General features: G+C 39.1%; 1 protein-coding gene across 7 annotated transcripts in view; it reads left to right on the top strand.

The window, feature by feature from the left end:
• Window positions 1–18,503, top strand: part of raver2 (ribonucleoprotein, PTB-binding 2) — a 179,018-nt gene that overhangs the window by 114,825 nt on the left and 45,690 nt on the right. For all 7 annotated transcript variants that reach the window (XR_011888030.1, XR_011888029.1, XM_072273888.1 and 4 more), the window contains 3 exons: window positions 1,353–1,442; window positions 5,724–5,783; window positions 13,861–13,977. Coding sequence is in view for 5 of the 7 variants with exons in the window: in XM_072273888.1 (XP_072129989.1) it covers window positions 1,353–1,442; window positions 5,724–5,783; window positions 13,861–13,977 (267 nt within the window). In the remaining 2 variants the exon portion in view is untranslated. The remainder of the gene's footprint in view (window positions 1–1,352; window positions 1,443–5,723; window positions 5,784–13,860; window positions 13,978–18,503) is intronic.

Here is an 18,503-nt window from a genome sequence, read left to right as displayed (position 1 = left end):
TTGTCCAGATGACAAGTTTCATTAAAGAAAAGCTTTATATATAAACTGTTTTCTTCTTGCATTCCAATATGTTCCATTTTCCATTATAGTTTATTGTCACTGATATACAGTATGTCATCAAATTTGATTTTTTGGCAGCAGTACTGTGCAATACATCAAAAATACTATAAGCTGCACTGCAAAATATAAAAAAAAAGTAATGGAAAAAGTGAGATAGTGTCCATTCAGAAGTCTGATGGCAGAGGGGAAGAAGCTGTTCCTAAAAGGTAGTGTGTGCATTTTCAGGCTCCTGTACTTCCTGATGATAGCAATGAGAAGATGGTATGTCCTGGATGGTGAGTGTCCTTAATGATGAATGTCACCTTGAGGCTCACCTATTGCAGATGTCCTCAGTGGTGGGGAGGCTAGTGCTTCTGATGGAGCTAGCTATGTTACAACTCTCTGCAGCATTTTCTGATCCTGTGCAGTGGCCTCTCCATACCAGACGCTAATGCAAGCAGTCAGAATGCTCTCGGTAGATCTATAGAAATTTGCTAGTAACTATACTTCCAACTGGATCAATTCTGTTTATGTTCAACAGTTCATTCATCTTTTATGGTTCACATTGCTGCCCTTCATGTTGTCAAAATATATTTAGATGGTGGTCAATATGATGCAGACTTCATTGAAGTATAAATCATCATTCCAAAAAAACCATAAGATATAGGAGCAAATAAGGCTGTTCGGCCCATCAATTTTGCCATTCAATCATGGCTGTTTTATTTCTTCTCTCAACCCCATGTACTCGTCTTCCCCCTGTAATCCTTAATTCTTTTACCAGCCAAGAACCTATCCATCTCTGCCTTAAATGGACTCAATGACTGCTTCCTCAGCCCTCTGGTAACAAATTCCACAGATACACCATTCTTTGGCTGATGAAATCCATCCTCATCTCAGTTTTAAAAGGCTGTCTTGTTATTCTAAGGTTATGCCCTCAGATCCTAGTCCCTCTTACTAATGAGAACATCTTCTCCATGTCTACTCTATCCAGGCCTTTCAGTATTTGGCAAGTTTTAACGTGATTTTTTTCCCCACCCTCCCCAATCCTTCTGAATTCCACAGTACTTGAATTTACTCTTTGATTCACAATTCAGAACATTCTAATTTGCAGTGTCCTTTGGATTCAATTAAATGAATTCTAGCTGGTTTCTTATCAAATGCTTTGCTATTTTGGTGTTTTAACTACATCTTTTACTTGGTTATCTATGAACAATTGCTTTTGATGATGGAACTTTGTTACGTTATGAAAGATGAATTCAATGCCACTATTTCTTTTCAGTCTGGAAATTGTGAACCTGTCTATATGTTTATAGGAGACCATGCAACAGTGGCACCAGAATTCTGTAACATCTCACAACTCTTCTGAGGCATTTATTCCAGAGTGTGGAAAAGAACAATGTGAGGCAAGTAAAATTTCAATTGGATTCCATTCAGTAATTTTGCTGTGATGTTTCAGTTCAGGTCAGAAATTACTTGGTTTAGATTCAACCCTTCACTGTTGTTCCATTGCTCCAACATGCTTTGTCATTATATAAGAACACTCTTAAATTGTGCCATGGTGTCTGTGTGCTTTTGCTTGGCAGAGGCTGTGGCAGTGGTAAGTGCTATGCTGGTAGCCTTTAAGATCAATGATAACTTCACATAAAAGCCATCCGAACACTGAATCAGTTGCCTAAGAAAAAAAACATACATGATTTATAATATAAACTGAATTGCTGCTTTGACATTTTGTGCTCTTAGGGGCAATTTATCCAAAGGGTTCTGGGAATGTGCAATGTCTAAAATGTAACTGATAATTTAGAAAGAATCATCCTTTGGAATTACTACTGAGAAAAGTGAAATACTTTCTTACTCAATATCTTCTATAAAGCAAATATCATCACCTTTTCAAAGTGGTGCAATCAAATCATTGTGATTTCTCTTTATCCCAGCTGGGCTCTTGCCTTTGTACTAAAAGGTGATCAGTTCAATTCCCACTTCGAGGACTTAATCACAAAAATGTAGGCTGACGTTCTACAAACGTAATTTATCTATGAGTACTAAATTAGAGCACAGTACAGCATAGGAATGGGCTCTTCGGCCCACCATACATGTGTGAAGTGTGTAGCATGGTAGCGTAATGGTTAGCACAATGCTTTACAGTACAGATGACCTGGGTTCAATTCCCACCACTGCCTGTAAGGAGTTTGTAAGTTATCCTTGTGACTGCTTTGGTTTCCTCTGGGTGCTCCGGTTTCCTCCCACCATCCAAAGAGGTACCAGTTGGTAGGTTAATTGATCATTGTAAATTGACCCATGATTAGGCTGTGATTAAATAAGGGTGAGTGGTGTGGCTAGAGGGCATATTCCATGCTGTACCTCAATAAATAAATAAAAGTAAATGTTATCCTGAATAATTATAGTAATGACACCTAATTAATCTAATTTCTTCAGCCTGCATTAGATCCTTACTCCTCAATCTTTTACATATTCATGTGTCTCATAAGAGCCTCATAAACGCTTCTATCATATCTACCTCCACCACAGCTACCGGGAGTGCACTGCAAGCACCACTGTAATAAAGCAAAACTTACCCAATGCATCTCCCATGCATATCCCTTGAACTTTGTCCCTCTGATCTTAAATGCATGCCATTTAGTATTAGACATTTCCACCTGGGGAGGGGGGAGTGGAGATAAAATACTATCTGTCTCTTTATGCCTCTCATAATCTTATAAACTATCAGGTCTTCCCAAGCCCTATACTACTCCAGAGAACATCGCCCTAGTTTGTACAACCTCTCCTTGTACCACTTGTCCTGTAGTCCAGGCAGCATTCCAGTAAGACTTTCTGCATTTTCCCCATAGTCTTTTTGACCTTCCTATAATAGGATGACAAGAATTGAATGCAATACTCTAGATGCAGCTGAGCTAGAGTTTTATAATGCTGCAACATAACTTCCTGATCCTTGAACTCAATGCCTCGACTAATAAAGAGCAGCATGCGATATGCTATCTTTACCACTCTATCAACTTGTGCAACCACGTAGAGGGAGCTATGGAAATGCACCACAAAATCCCTCTGTTAAAGATATTGCCATTGATTGTGTATTGTTCCTTTACATTTGATCTACCAAAGTACAACACCTCACACTTGCTTGGATTAAACTCAACCTGTCATTTCTACAACTGAGCTTATATCCAGCTGAATCCTTTGGCAATTTTTATGTTATCTGCAATCCATTCATTCACATGTTTATTCAAGTTAAGGTGTCCCCCGCTTTTCGAGCGTTTGCTTTACGAAACCTCACTGTTACGAAAGACCTACATTAGCTACCCGTTTTTGCTAACAGAAGGTGTTTTCGCTGTTACAAAAAAAGGCAGCGCGCGAAAAAAAGCAGCGTGCGCCCCGAGCAGCTGCTCCTCCTCCAGATTCGGAACTGCATTCTCGCCGGCATTGCTTAAACACGTGCCTGTGAGCAGCCGTTAGCAAGATGAGTTCTAAGGTATTGGAAAAGCCTGAAAGAGCTCATAAGGGTGTTACACTTAGCGTAAAACTAGACATAATTAAGCGTTTCGATCGTGGTGAAAGAAGTAAGGACAAAGTGAGTTTAGCTTGTGGAAATTGACGAAGATGATATTGAAGAGGTTTTGGCATCCCATGACCAAGAACTGATAGATGAAGAGCTGATGCAATTGGAAGAGGAAAGGATAACAATCAAAACCAAATGCAGTAGCGAATGGACCAAAAGTGAAGTTGTCCAGGAACTGAACGTGAGGCAACTGCGTGAGATTTTCGCTGCAATGATAAAGTACGACTTTAATTTTGAAAGGGTACGTCAGTTTAGGGCATATTTGCAGGATGGTTAGAGTGCTTACAAAGAACTGTATGATCTAAAAATGCGCGAGGCTAGCAGTCAAGCAAGCCTTCCACATCAGCCACAGCAGACAACTAACCTCGACCTTCGATATCGAGGCAGGCAGATATAGAAGAGGATGACCTGCCTGCCCTGATGGAAACAGACGACACCTCAGGTTCCCACCACCCCAACCCCCAGGCCGCGGACAGATACCGATCCCAAAGAATGCAGCGGTAGCCGGGACACACCCAGCACATCTTTAAGAAAAAAGCTAAAATAAACAAGCTAATTAATTAGGCGCCGCCTGGCATGTAAATGTCGGCCCAGATCAGAGACGATTGCCGATTGCGTTGCCTCTGATCTGGGCCGACATTTACATGCCGGGTGGCACCTAATTAATTAGCTTGTTTGTTTTGGCTTTTTTCTTGAAGATGTGCTGGGTGCGATCTGGCTGCCACTGTACCCCTGCATGCTTCGCAGATTGGTATCAGTTCGCTGCCCAGAGGGTAGGGGCCATTGCACCAACCCAACCTCCGACGACTCAGCCTAACACACCATCATCAGTGTGCTCGGCACTGTCCCAATTCCGGTAAGTGATACTACACTGTACATACATTATTTCTACTTTATATCGGCTGTGTATTTTTATGTGTTATTTGGTATGATTTGGCAACTTCATAGCTTAAAGGTTACTGGAGAGCGCCTGCGCCGTGTTTCTGCTGAGAGCGCTTGTGTGAGATTTTCGCTATGGAGAACAGTGTGGTAATGATTGTGGAAAAGTATTTCTACTTTATATAGGATGTGTATTCATCATATCATTCCTGATTTTACTATATGTTACTGTTATTTTAAGTTTTATGTGTTATTTGGCATGATTTGGTTGGTTATATTTGGGTCTGCGAACGCTCAAATTTTTCCCATATAAATAAATGGTGATCGCTTCTTTGCTTTACGACATTCCGGCTTATGAACTGTTTCATAGGAACACTCTACCTTCGGATGGTGGGGGAAACCTGTATGTACATCAACAGAGACCCCAGTATGGATTCCTGTGGAACACATTAAGTCACAGATCTCCAGCCAGAATGCAACTCATCGACAACTATCTGTTATGGGCAAGGCAATTTTGAATTCAAATGCCAAGTCACCATAGATCTTGAGCATCTTAATTTTGTGGATCAGCCTGCCTTGTGGAACATTGGGGAATGCCTTACAAAAGTCCCTAAACAACATCCACTGCTCTACTTTCATTATTCACCTTTGTCATCTCCTTGAAAAACTCAATCGTTCATAAGATGTGATGTATTCATGCATGAGTTGAAATGGAGACTGTCGGCAATGTGTTTGACTGGGATGGAAGTGTCCACTGTAGCAAAAGATAATATTCTCTTTTTGGCACTTTAGCATTTTCGTAAGTTGTGTGTAGCCAATTTGTAATGTCCCAAAATTTCTTTGATCAATAACCTCTATATTATTAAGAAAATTAGTTATGAATCCTTCATGATAATAAAATGTGCTGCTTGTGGCTTATGTTCACCTACTGAACATAACTTCATCCTTAACAGAGGGACTTTGGTGCAATTCCATAGCTCCCTGAAAGTGGTTGCACAAGTTGAGGGGGTGGGGTGGTTAAAGATGGCATATATCATGTTTTTGTTTATTAGTCGAGGCACTGAGTTTAAGGGTCAGGAGCTTTTACTTTGATTTAAATTTTCACCTTTTGTCCTTTAGCCTCTTCCCATTGAAAAGACACTCCCATTCATTTCTGTCTTATCATAATTTATTATTTCTTCACTGGATAAGTTTTACCTTAATTTTTTTAAGATATTATATTTTTGCTGTTTAGGTACCAGCACCAACTTTTGTTAAGACATCATTTGCTCCTCTTGAAGCATTCCATAACCAGGTAAGCAACTGAATATGCAGCAACTATAATCTATCACTATGTATTGCTCAGTTTCTACTTTTGTCAGAAGCTTACCAATTGCTTATATTTCATATATAATTTGCTATATGATATTAGTGAAATATTTCTCAGAGTTCCCTTGAATAACTTCCTAATGTCTAATTCAAGCCAATAAAATATGAACAGATTCTAAATGCAAAGATAATTGCTGCCATTCCTGCTTTTCAATTTTAATTATCCAAGTTTGGTACTATGTCCCTGTCACTTGATCAATTCCTCTTTTCAGCTGGGTATTTTACATTGTGCATGTTAATCACATTTTGCAACTCCAAGTCAGCTTAGCTCAACCATGTTTTATTTATTCTCCAGAGAGGTGTTTTTAAAGCTGAAGATATTTAGTTTTTATCTTTGTGTGCATTTTCCAAGTGAATTTTCATTGTTTTTTTAAATGGTGTACTATATACTCATTTTTGTTAAATATCTAAAAATCAAATGGTGTATCTTTGTCTTTTTCATCTGTAGGATTAGGGAATATTGAGTGTGTTATCCAGTTATTATGCAAACTAGCATTTCCGCTAAATTTTAATGTTTGGAGAATTTTTGGTATTATTGATCAGGTTTGCGGTTACTGTAGTCTCAAAAGCAGTTCGACTCCTGATTGGACTAATGGGGTTGTAATTAGAATGCTTATGCAAGTGCACAGAATATAAATCAATGTATATATTTCAAGAGAAGATCTGCAGAATGCTGGAAGTCCAAAGGAACACACACAGAATGCTGGAGGATCTCAGCAGGCCAGGCAGGATCTATGGAAATGAGTAAACATTATTCATTTTTGTTCATTGTTCATTATTCCTGACATTCCGAGATATCAGTCCATGCATGGCCTCCTGTACTGCCACGATGAGGCCACATTCAGATTGGAGGAGCAATACATAATATTGCATCCAGGTAGCCTCCAACCAGATGGCATGAACATAGTTTCCTTCAACATCCAGTAATGCCTTGCCCCCTTCACCATTCCTATTTCCCTCTCTCATCTTACTTCCTTACCTGTCCATCAACCCATCTGGTGCTCCTACCCCTTAAGCCCTTTAAAACTTTCACCAATCAACTTCCCAGCTCTTTGATTCACCTTCCCCGCTCCCAGTTTCACCTATCACCTGCCACCTTGTACTTCTTCCCCGCCCCCTCATCTTCTTACTCTGACTTTTCTTTCTTTCCAGTCCTGATGAAGGGTCTCAGTCCAAAACATCAACAATTTACTCTTTTCCATAGGTGCTGCCTAGCCTGTGGAGTTCCTCCAGGATTGGGTGTGTGTTGCTATACATATATTTAAAAAGCCTTTTATTATATTTTGTATGTAGTGCAGTTTACTTGTGCTGTTTTTAGATTGGCAGCTGTTTATAACAAATTAATTTCTGAAAGATGGGGTGCTTGGCACTACATAAATGAATGATGGTTCAGAACTACTTAATGTTATAATATTTTGTGACCATTGAAATGTTGTAAATTACTTGGTAAGATACCGTCCTATGACCTAGGGGATGTTGCAGTGTCTAATTCTTTGGAAATAGGACAGGCGGAATATAAGGTCCATCTGCAGTGCTGAGCGATTCATGTTAAGCTCAATACCATAATTTTATTGGTCATTAAGGAGTTTGCATTGTTTGAGTATTGCTATAATTGGATGTAATTTAAGCAAAAAATGAATAAGATAGATTTATGATAGACTAATTGCCATTGACATTCACTAAATTGATTCTTACGTTGAGAAACCAAGCATACTCATTCTAAATTCAAATTTAAGATGAGAGATGTGCTCATTGAAACAATTATTATGGGGCTTGACAGGGTAAATGCAGGGATGATCTTTTCTGAACACTTTTCAAAGTAAGGCGTCAAAGTCTAAGAAAATTGAGATCAAAGTAGGTCAAAGTAAAATTTATTATCAAAGTGTGTATACAGTCTGTGGCCACTTTATTAGATACATCTGTACACCTGTTCGTTAATGCAGATATCTCATCAGCCAATCACGTGCAACAACTCAAGAGGTTCAGTTGTCCAGACCAAACATCAGAATGGGGAAGAAATGTGATCTAAGTGACTGATCATGAAATGATTGTTGCTGCCAGACGGGGTGGTTTGAGGACTTCTGAAATTGCTGATCTCTGGGAATTTTTACACTCAACAGTCTCTAGAGTTTACAGAGACTTGTACACAAAACATAAAACATCCAGTGAGTGGCAGTTCTGTGGGCAAAATTGCTTTGTTACTGAGAGAGGTCAGAGGCAGACTGGTTCAAGCTGACAGGAACTCAAATAACCACGCATTACAACAATGGTGTGCAGAAGAGTATTTCTGAATGCACAACAAGTAAATTTTGAAGTTGATGGGCTACAGCAGCAGGAGACTTCACCAAGTTCCATTTCTGTGGCCCCTTTATAAGTACACTCCTGTACAGTGACTATAAAAAGAATTCAACCCCCTTGGAAATTTTCATGTTTTATTGTTTTACAACATTGAATCACAGTGGATTTAATTTGGCTTTTTTTGACACTAATCAACAAAAAAACTTATGTCAAAGTGAAAACAGATCTCTATAAAGTGATCTAAATTAATTACAAATATAAAACACAAAATACTTGATTGTATCAGTATTCACCCCCTTTAATATGACACACCAGATCATCACTGGTGCAGCTAATTGGTTTTAGAGGTTACATAATTAGTTAAATTAAGGTCTGTTTTTGGAGACCTGTGTGCAGTCAAGGTGTTGCAATTAACTGTAGTAAAATACACCTGTATCTGGAAGGTCCAACTGTTGGTGAGTCAATATCCTGACCAAAACTACACCATGAAGACAAAAGAGCACTCCAAGCAACTCTATGAAAAGGTTATTGAAAAGCACAGGTCAGGAGATGGATACAAGAAAATTTCCAAGTCCCTGTTATCCCTTGGATTACATTTAAGGTAATTATCAAGAAATAGAAAGAATATGGCACACATGTAAATCTGTCTAGAACAGACATGCTCAAAAATTGAGTGACTATGCAAGAAGGGGATGAGTGGGGGAGTTCACCAAGAGACCTATAACAACTCTAGAGGAGTTACAAGCTCCAGTGGCTGAGACAGGAGAGACTGTGCATACAACAGCTGTTGCCCTGGTGCTTCACCAGTTGCAGTTTTATGTGAGAGTGGCAAAGAGAAAGCCACTGTTGGGGGGTGGGGGAAGGTCACATGAAATTTCAGCTTGAGTTTGCCAGAAGACATGGCAAAAGTCTCTCTGAAGTCAGCTGGAAGAAGGTTCAATGGTCTGATGAAAGCAAAACTGAACTCTTTGGCCAGACTAAACACTATGTTTGGGATGAGCCAAACATCGCACATCATCAAAAACAACCATCTCTGCCGTGAAGCATGGTGGTGGTGACTGTGGCATGCTGTGGGGATGCTTCACTGCAGCAGGCCGTGGTAGGCTTGTGAAGGTAGAGGGTAAAATGAATGCAGCAAAATACAGGAAAATCCTGGAGGAAAACCTGATGCAGTTTGCAAGAGAACTGTGACTTGGGAGATTTGTTTACCCAGCAAGACAATGACCCCAAGCATAAAACCAAAGCTACACAGGAATGGCTTAAGAACAACAAAGGTAAAACAAAAGCCAAATTAGATCCCCTGTGATTCAATGTTGTAAAACAGTATAATATGAAAGCTTCCAAGGGGGTTGAATACTTTTCATAGCCACTGTATTGTGCCTGTTTTTCCTTTGTAGGAGGTGATGGCATTCAAGCCCTGCCATAGCTGTTTCACACCCCTCTGTGGTTCAAGTTTAGTCTGGATTTACCACTTTGCATCTCAGATGGTTTTCTTGAAGTCATACCAGGATCTTTGCTACTTTTCAGGATTGTCAGTCATGAATACCACCTCTTTGTTGTACTTGTGTCAGGTGCATTGCTCTTGAGTCTCTACCTATATGTGGATAGAAGGACGGCCAGATGGTCAGAATTCCCGAAATGCGGATGATGGTTGAAATTTGGTAGGCCTTCTTGATGTCAGTGTACCAGTGGTCGTTTGTGTTGGGTCCTCTGGTGCTGTAGGTGTTGCACTGATGATAGTTGGACAGAGATTTCTTCAGGCTGGCCTTACTGGAGTCCCTGAAAGCTGAGAAAGGCATCGGGGTAGGCAGTTTCTTGTTTGTTAATCACGGCACTCAATACATTAAGTGCTTGCTTGACATCTGCCTTAGGCGGTATGTAAACAGCACGATCATGGTGGAGAACTCTCTCAGTAAGTAGAACAGTTGGCATTTAGCCATTCGATGTTCCAGGTTGGGAGAACAAGAGGAAGACAAGACCGCTATATACAAATACTGCGATGAGTTTATTGTGAAGCACGCGCAACAGCCACTGTCCTTATGCAGTTTTCTGGTCCATGTGCCATATTGAAAGCACCTTGGCCTGGAGCATGGTGTCTACAATGAGCATTCAGGATGCCTGTAGCTGAACATTCTGAATAGATATGAGTGGCTGAATGTTGGTTGATCGCTTCTGATCTTGCACTGTTCACTTTATTTGATGTTCACACGTTATGGACTTGCAATGAAGGAAGTATATATTTATATTGTAAATCTAGATGTATATTTCTTAGTTGGGTTGATGTGGAGGAAAATGTACAAGTATTGGTTTTGTTTCCAAATGCATACTGGTTTTGTCCTCCTTTATTATAATTGTGGCTTTGGCAGGTCCTGTCAGAGTAATGTAGGTGGGTAATTGCAGACAGCTTTACTGCCAATATGTACTGCTTAGAATGAATAAGGTCCAACAAGAGGGGCTGGTTTGTTTCAGATTGTGTTGAGTAACTTGAGTGTTATTTGAGCTGCATTCATCCAGTAAGTTGGAGAATGTTGCCTCACCCTCTTGATGTGCACGTAAATGATGGAAAAGTTTGGGAGGCAGGTTACTTACCAAAGTATTCTGGATTTTGATCTGTCCTCAAAGCCATAGTGTTTATGTAGCTTGCCCAGCTGAGTTTCTGACCAACTGTAATTCCTAGTATGTTGATGGCAATCCAAATAATTGGGCTGATTTTTGCAGAATGGAGCTGAGCTATTTGAGTGTTGAAATGTACTCAGCTTGTTAAATGGAGAGTATTCTGTCACATTTCTGTGCTTCATAGGTAGTGTAAGTATTTGTGGAATTATGGGGTGAGTTACTTGCGATATAACACTTGCCCATCTTTTTACTTAATTATGTCTGATCCATGAAGGACCTCATCAAATGCCTGCTTATCCCTATTTCCCTTCTTGAACAAAGGAACAGCATTGGCTACTCTTAAGTCCTCTGGGACCTCACCTGTTGCTAGACCCACTTTCTAGCACTTGATCTGTGATGTTCTACACCTTGCCAATTGGTGTAAATTTATTGCTAAAATTTTGTGGAAATACCTGTTTCCATCAGCACCACTTGTGTAACGCTTTATAGAATCAATGGCACTGTGGATAGAAAAAAGTACTGCTTCAGTTCCCCTTACAGTCTCCAATCCCTTAAACCTGTTTCCTCTGATTTTATGTACCTTTGCCATGGGAAGACACTTGGCATGATCCAGTATCTAATCATGCTCATATTTCAGTCATATTTTCTCTTTTGTAATTTCATATTCAAATTTGTATCCCTTAGTCAGATAACTGTACCTGTACTTTTTTCCATTCCAAAAGAAATAAGCATGGCTTCTTTCATCCATAATTGAAACACTCATTCCTGGCAACATCCTGATAAATATCACTCCCCATTCTCCTAAGGTGCGGCAGTCAGAACTGCACATATCTCTAATTGTTTCTTCCAGCTGCTTTCTTGAATAAAAGTTCCACATTTGCTGTCCCTGACTTCTCTGACAACTCGCTTGTGACCAGTGAAGAATTAAAACCGTCAGAACTGTTGCACTGTCCTCGTTCATCTCCTGTTGAAGCCTGGAATACATTGCATCAGCCTCCAAAGGTGTATCTGCCTTTAAGCCATCTAAGGCATCTTCCTTTCTAGTGGTAACTTGTTCTAGAATTTCACCATTGAATCCTCCAGCTATAATGTCCTTTTGCTTAGAGGGAATATTCTAGAGCTAAGCTGATTGGTTGCTAGAGGATATGGCTATTCTCCTTTCTGCTAGGTTCAACTGCAGCTAATGCAAATATTTTGAATCTTCCTGTGATCAAATTTACTTGAGCTCCTTATCGCTGCTTTTATTTCAGGCACAGTAATTATCACCACTCCCCTCAGGAGTTTGTGTTTGTTTTACAGTTTTGGTCTGAAAATCAGTCATGAGGGCTAGAGATGTGCCACTATAGCAGACAATTGCTAATTCATACTCTTTAATACTCAAGGCACCTTTTATTATTTTCAAGATTTGAGAGTAGGCTGTAAAACAATATCTGGCCAAATTGCATTTGTTCTGTATACTAAAACAAAAAAAAAAGCCAAACAAATTGAATAGATGCCAGTACTCTATTTGTACTGAAAAATGCATCTAAAGGTGCGGCTCAATTCTGGAGCAAAATTCTCCAGAGCTTTGGCCTTTGCTGTAGCCATTATTCCGGAGCTGCACTTATACATGTAAAACAATGTCCTAAATTGGTAATCTACAAGGCACAGTGCATGCTAGCCACGTGAAAGCTGCTTTTGATAGACAGAGTTAAGTGGTCTTAATGAATAAACAGGTCAAAATTTCAGCCCTAACGCACAATTTGTATGTAATTGTGGAAATTAAACAATTGGTCATAGGAGTAACTTGATGGACAGCCCTACCTTCAGTGTCAATGAGGAGGAGAAAGCTAAGGTATGTAGATGAGTTAAATGAGTGGGCAGATATCTGGCTAATGAAGTAGAATGTGGAAAATAATTGGCAAGAAAGGTCTGGCAGCATAAAATCTAAATGGTGAGGGATTGCAGAACTCTGAAATTCACAATCATCATTAAAATCTAAAAAGTTTCATCCCGGTAGAGCAAATAAATGGGGAAAATATGTAATTTTTTTCTGGGGTATCTTTATCTCTGAAGGTCCTGAGTAGATAAAATCACTTTCTGAATGTTGGCAGAAGCAGTGTATTTGAATGTTAAGACAGAGTTGGATTCCTGATAAATAGATGAGTGAATGGTTACCAGCAGAAGGCAATGATTAAAAAAAAGAGGTTGCACTCAAATCTGCTATTTAGTAAATGGGTAGGGGAATTGAGTAGCCCATTCCCTTCTCATATGTCTTTGCATGTCTGGCATATTTCTGTTTTAGTCACTGCTGTTTGCTGTGTATGTGAAATAAAGTGAATTTTTTTCAGCAGAGGGCAGATTGTAGAAATGCAACTGTCTTTTACAGAGTGTAAACTTTATTCAGAAAGCCTGTTGCGATTGAGATTCAGTGTTAAGTGTATTAAGAAATTGAGATTGTTGGACATACTTAATATATACTCAGTGGCCACTTTATTCGATACAGGAGTAGAATCTGGTGTAGTCTTCTGTTGCTGTAGCTCATCTACTTCAAGGTTCGACTTGTTGCACTTTGCAACCACTGTTGTAATGCATTACTATATGTGTTACTGTCACCTTCCTGTCAGCTTGAACCAGTCTGCCCTTTCTCCTCAGACCTCTGTCATGAACAAGGCATTGTCACCCACACAATTCTCTGTATATTTAGAGACTGTTGTTGGTGAAAATCCCAAGAGATCAGCAGTTTCTGAGATACTCAAACCACCCTGTATGGCAGCAACAGTTATTCCATGGTCAAAGTTACTTAGATCACATTTCTTCCCCTTTCTGGATGTTTCGTCTGAACAACAACCAAGCCTCTTAATCATGGCTGATTAGATATTTGCATTAATGAGCAGGTGTAACTAATAAAGTGGTAATTGAGTGTAGTAAGTAATTATCCAACTCATGAAAACTGTTGTAAGGTTTTTTCATAGCAATTTGCTGTAGTACAGTGAGAGAAGGTAGAAAGTTTTGCTTAAGCTCTTTCACAATGTAAGTGATGCCTTTTCCTTCCTTTTTTTTAAAAAAAGAGGCTAATTTCAAGAATTGACAATTACCTTTCCTTTCAGCATATATCTACAAATGCAGATGTGGATTATGGCATGGCTGTACAAGTGATGCCTTCATATTACACTGAGAGACAGTCCAACTTTCCTAGAAGTGTACATACAAGCAAAATTTATATGGTAAGATAAAGGAATAAACCAGAATTTAACATTGGTTCAGATATCTTTTGATGTTGTAAGTGTACAGACTTTCCCATTTAAAGTTTGTTTCCTGATTGGGGGAAAAAAAGTAATTCCACATAGCTGTATACGTATATTTATTTGGAAGTTGAATTCCTTTTGATCACATTTGGGCAATGCTAATCAGGATTGGCAGACGAGAAGCACAAAATCTGAAGAGGGAGTAAATGAAGATTAGTAATGATTTTGAAAATGCATACACAAAAGATTGCAACAAATTGGTTAATTCAGCCTTTCCCTATACTCTTGAGACAACTTAAAAACCCACACTATTATGAGAAGGAACGCTAGATGCTTGCTCACGTCAGAACTGCTTTGCCAGCACCACACAAACACACAATTTTGAACACCTGGTAGGATAAGTGTGGGAAAGCACATGGGAACAGCAATGCGCACAAGCCCCTCATTAAAATATTCACCATTTTCATTTGAAAATATTTCACTATCTTCATCGTTACTAGGTCAAAATTTTTTTATGGCAGTGCACAAGTGTCTTTGCAACTTGAGCTGCAGCATTACAAAATGTTTGCTTATAGCTATCGCACCTCATGGGCAAATGAGAATGAAAATAGGGGAAACAAATCCCAGTAAGATTCACATTATGTGAACCAATATAGATAATATATATAGGTTATATCTCTATGTTCATTAATGTGGCCTCCTAACATGCACAGTAACAGTAAAACAGCAATCCACAAAATGAATTCTGATTGCAGAGTACAAACCAGGAAGTGCCATGCAAAAATGACTTTTTGTTTGTGAGTCAGTAAATAAATAAACTGATTTGATACAGAGAAGAGCTGGGATGTTAAATGCACAAGTTGGGGTTTTGCATTATTGGAAATTACTCAGAGGATTTGATTTGAGCATTATACAGATGTTATTTTAAATTAAATCCCTGCATCTCCTTGCTTTGTGGCTAATTCTGTTTGCAAATTATGAACGTGTTCTTATCTAAAAGTACTTTCAATTCATCTATTGAAAATCATTTTACTAACCCTAATGATGAACTATCATAGGCAGAGATAGTCACTTCCTGCTGTGAGCAACAGTTTGAAAGACTCAAACTGTGATGTTGACATGAGCATTCTCGATTTGGTCCTGCAGCAAACTGTTTGGTTAATCCTCAGCATCACCTTACCAAGACAGAGTCCTTATGCCAAATGGTAAAATAAGAGACCTTGAGCTGATGTTCTAAAGTTTGGCAGTCGGTTAATTTGGAGTTCACCACTTCACCTACATCTGGGAAGAGGAGGATGTGCCTAGTAACTCCAGAGCTGTAACTTTTGGCCACATTCGAGAGTTTGAAGTTTAATTGTGATGGTAACAGAGGAACCTTTCTGCTATCTGCCAGTTAATTCATTTCCAGAGCCTACTTTAATTGGCTTCTCACAGTGTTTGACGATGAATATGACTTAATCTGCATGTCATTTCTGCTCTTTGACCACTCAAAGTGGAGATGTAGCATTCATAGGGAATACACAGAGCCTCAGTGTAAATAGTGCAAGGTCCACACCACTTCTCACAGTAGCTGTGCCAGAGTCTGCAGGTCTTGTATTGGCCTTTATGGTCACATTGGATCTTGCAAAACTGCAAAGAACTGGTCTATGTATAAAAACATGTTCACTTGGTAGCTTATCGATGTCAGTCATGTCTTTCTGCTTTACTCATTTCCACTGGAAAGAGGAGATTGAACCTGAGGTTCTGAATTTTATCTGGTCTTTCATAAAATAAAGAGTTTTTTTTGTCTGGAAATAGTTAGGAAATTTCATTTGTTTATAACTTTTGCCAAATAGTCAATTTGATAGCCTTTACACGTTTTTTTTGGGGGGGAGGTGTGCTTTGTAAACGATGTATACTGTCATATAGTAGACATACAGTATGTTACTATTGTAGGATTTCTCTTTTTCCTCATCCATCCTCTTATCTCCTGTCTGCCCATTGCCTCCCTCTTGTGCTGCTCACCCACTTTTCTTTATTTCATGGCTGCATGGCCTCTGTCCTCTTCTATCAGACTTACCCCACCCCCCACTTCTCCAGCCCTGTATCTTTTTCACCAATCAACTTCCCAGCTCTTTACTTCACCCCTCCCGTTTCAGGTTTCAGGTTTCACCTATCACCTTGTGTTTCTCTCTCCCCTCCCCCCACCTTTTAAATCTACTCCTCAGCTTTTTTCTACAGTCCTGCCAAAAGGTCTCGCCCCAAAATGTTGACTGTACTTTTTTTCATAGATGCTGCCTGGCTTGCTGAGTTCCTCCAGCATTTTGTGTGTGTTGCTTGATTTCCAGCATCTGCAGATTTTCTCTTGTTTGTACAAGACAAAGCTATCAAGTAATGTCAAAAAAGTGTTTCTATATAACTTTTAAAAGTTAATTTTAGAAAATGCATCAGGGGAATGATACAAATCAAGGAGACCAAAAATCAATAAAATGAGTACTTGGATCCTTTTCACAATTATTTATAAGTAACATCCCAAATCTAGTACAGGTGCACATTCCTTTATCCAAAATTCTGAAATCCAAAAAGCTCTGAAAACCGAAGTTTTTTTCACCAACAGCTGACGTCACTCAGGTGTGACGTGGCAGCACTAGCAGAGGTCACCAGACAGCACTCGTACTGGTTACATGTGCATTTGCTGTTAGCTGACATCTTGTGTTCACTGTTGACTTCGTGTTTAATTTCACTGTGAAAATGTCAAAAAGAGCTGCAGATACCCCTATGGGTAACAATGAGAAAAAGAGAAGGAAGCATCTATCATTATCAATAACGCAGAAAGTGGAGTTATTGCAGAAGCTTGATGGTGGTGTGTCTATGCGGCGTCTTACTGAAGAAAATAGTGTCAGAACTACCACTGTATATAATTTAAATAAACAGAAAGACAAGTTACTGAAGTTTTATAGTGACAGTGACAATGATGTTCGACATTTATTCTAATAGGTCATTTACCATGTGTTTGATTCGGTTCGTTTGAAGCTGTATATTTTTATGTTTTATTGAATGTTTTTGTTGGAAATAACATTTCTTCTTGTCATTATTCCCTAAACAATACAGTATAACAATTCTTTACATAGCATTTACTTTTACATTGTATTAGGTATTATAAGTAATCTAGAGATGATTTAAAGTATACAGGAGGATGTGCATACGTTTGGTGCACCGCCCGGTCCTAAAGTTCACCGCACTGATACAGGTTAAATAAGGGACTTGAGGATATGTGTTTTTTGGTATTGGGGGGGGCGGGGTCTGAAATCCAAAAAATTCTGAAATGCAACTGGCCCCAAGGATTTCGGATAAGGGATTGTGGACCTATAGTAAATTGCGGAAAAAGTAGAAAGCAAAAATTACATTATCTAGGGAAATGGTACTTGCTGATTTCTTCAAGGATTTAACTAATAATTCCCTGGATTATGATAGATTCATCCAAAGGTCTCAAAAGTAATAGTTGATATTATTTTAAACTTGCCAAAATTCCCTGGGTGAGGGGGAGATGTTCAAAGTGATTGTTCAAAGGTACTGTAGCAGGCCATTACTTGGTTAAATGCAGCAAGCCTTTTTTGAAAGGAAATTGTGTATGACTAATTTATTGGAGCTCCTTTGTGCTTCATGTATTTTTAGGTTTTTGGTAACGTGTTGCATCAAACTTTGTTGGAAGATAAAAGCAAGTGATTTGTGATGTAACATATAGGCACGAATGGAAAATTGGATCACTAATAGAAAAAGACTGGGTTTGGAATTTTGTCTTTTTTGGGTTGGAAAAATTTATTGAACGATAGACCATAGGGATCAATACTGGGGCTTCAACTTATTCTATTTTCATAAATGATTTGAAGGAACTTAAGCTGCAGTGATACAGTTGATAAGTTTACTGATAAGACAAAGGACAGCAAAATTATGAAGATGTCACAAAGAGAAAGATGGGTTAAGTGAGTGGATGGTGATCCACCAAATGAAATATTGTGAAAGATGAGAGGTGACCTGATAGAGGTGTATAAGATGATGAGAGGCATTGATCGTGTGGATAGTCAGAGGCTTTTTCCCAGGGCTGAAATGGTTGCCACGAGAGGACACAGGTTTAAGGTGCTGGGGAGTAGGTACAGAGGAGATGTCAGGGGTAAGTTTTTTTACTCATAGAGTGGTGGGTGCATGGAATGCACTGCCGGCAACAGTGGTGGAGGTGGATACGATAGAGTCTTTTAAGATACTTTTAGATAGGTACATGGAGCTTAGTAAAATAGAGGGCTATAGGTATGCCTAGTAATTTCTAAGGTATGGACATGTTTAATGCTGATAAATGTGAGGTGCTGCATTTTGGTAGGAGTAATCAAAATAGGATATACATGGTAAATGGTAGGGCATTGAAAAATGCAGTAGAACAGAGGGATCTGGGAATAATGGTGCATGGATCCCTGAAGGTGGAATCTCATGTGGATGGGGTGGTGGAGAAAGCTTTTGGTATGCTGGCCTTT

The sequence above is a fragment of the Mobula birostris genome, chromosome 12, assembly GCF_030028105.1.
Source record: "Mobula birostris isolate sMobBir1 chromosome 12, sMobBir1.hap1, whole genome shotgun sequence".
Taxonomy (NCBI): Eukaryota; Metazoa; Chordata; class Chondrichthyes; order Myliobatiformes; family Myliobatidae; genus Mobula; species Mobula birostris.
This window is presented reverse-complemented; position numbering and strand designations above follow the sequence as displayed.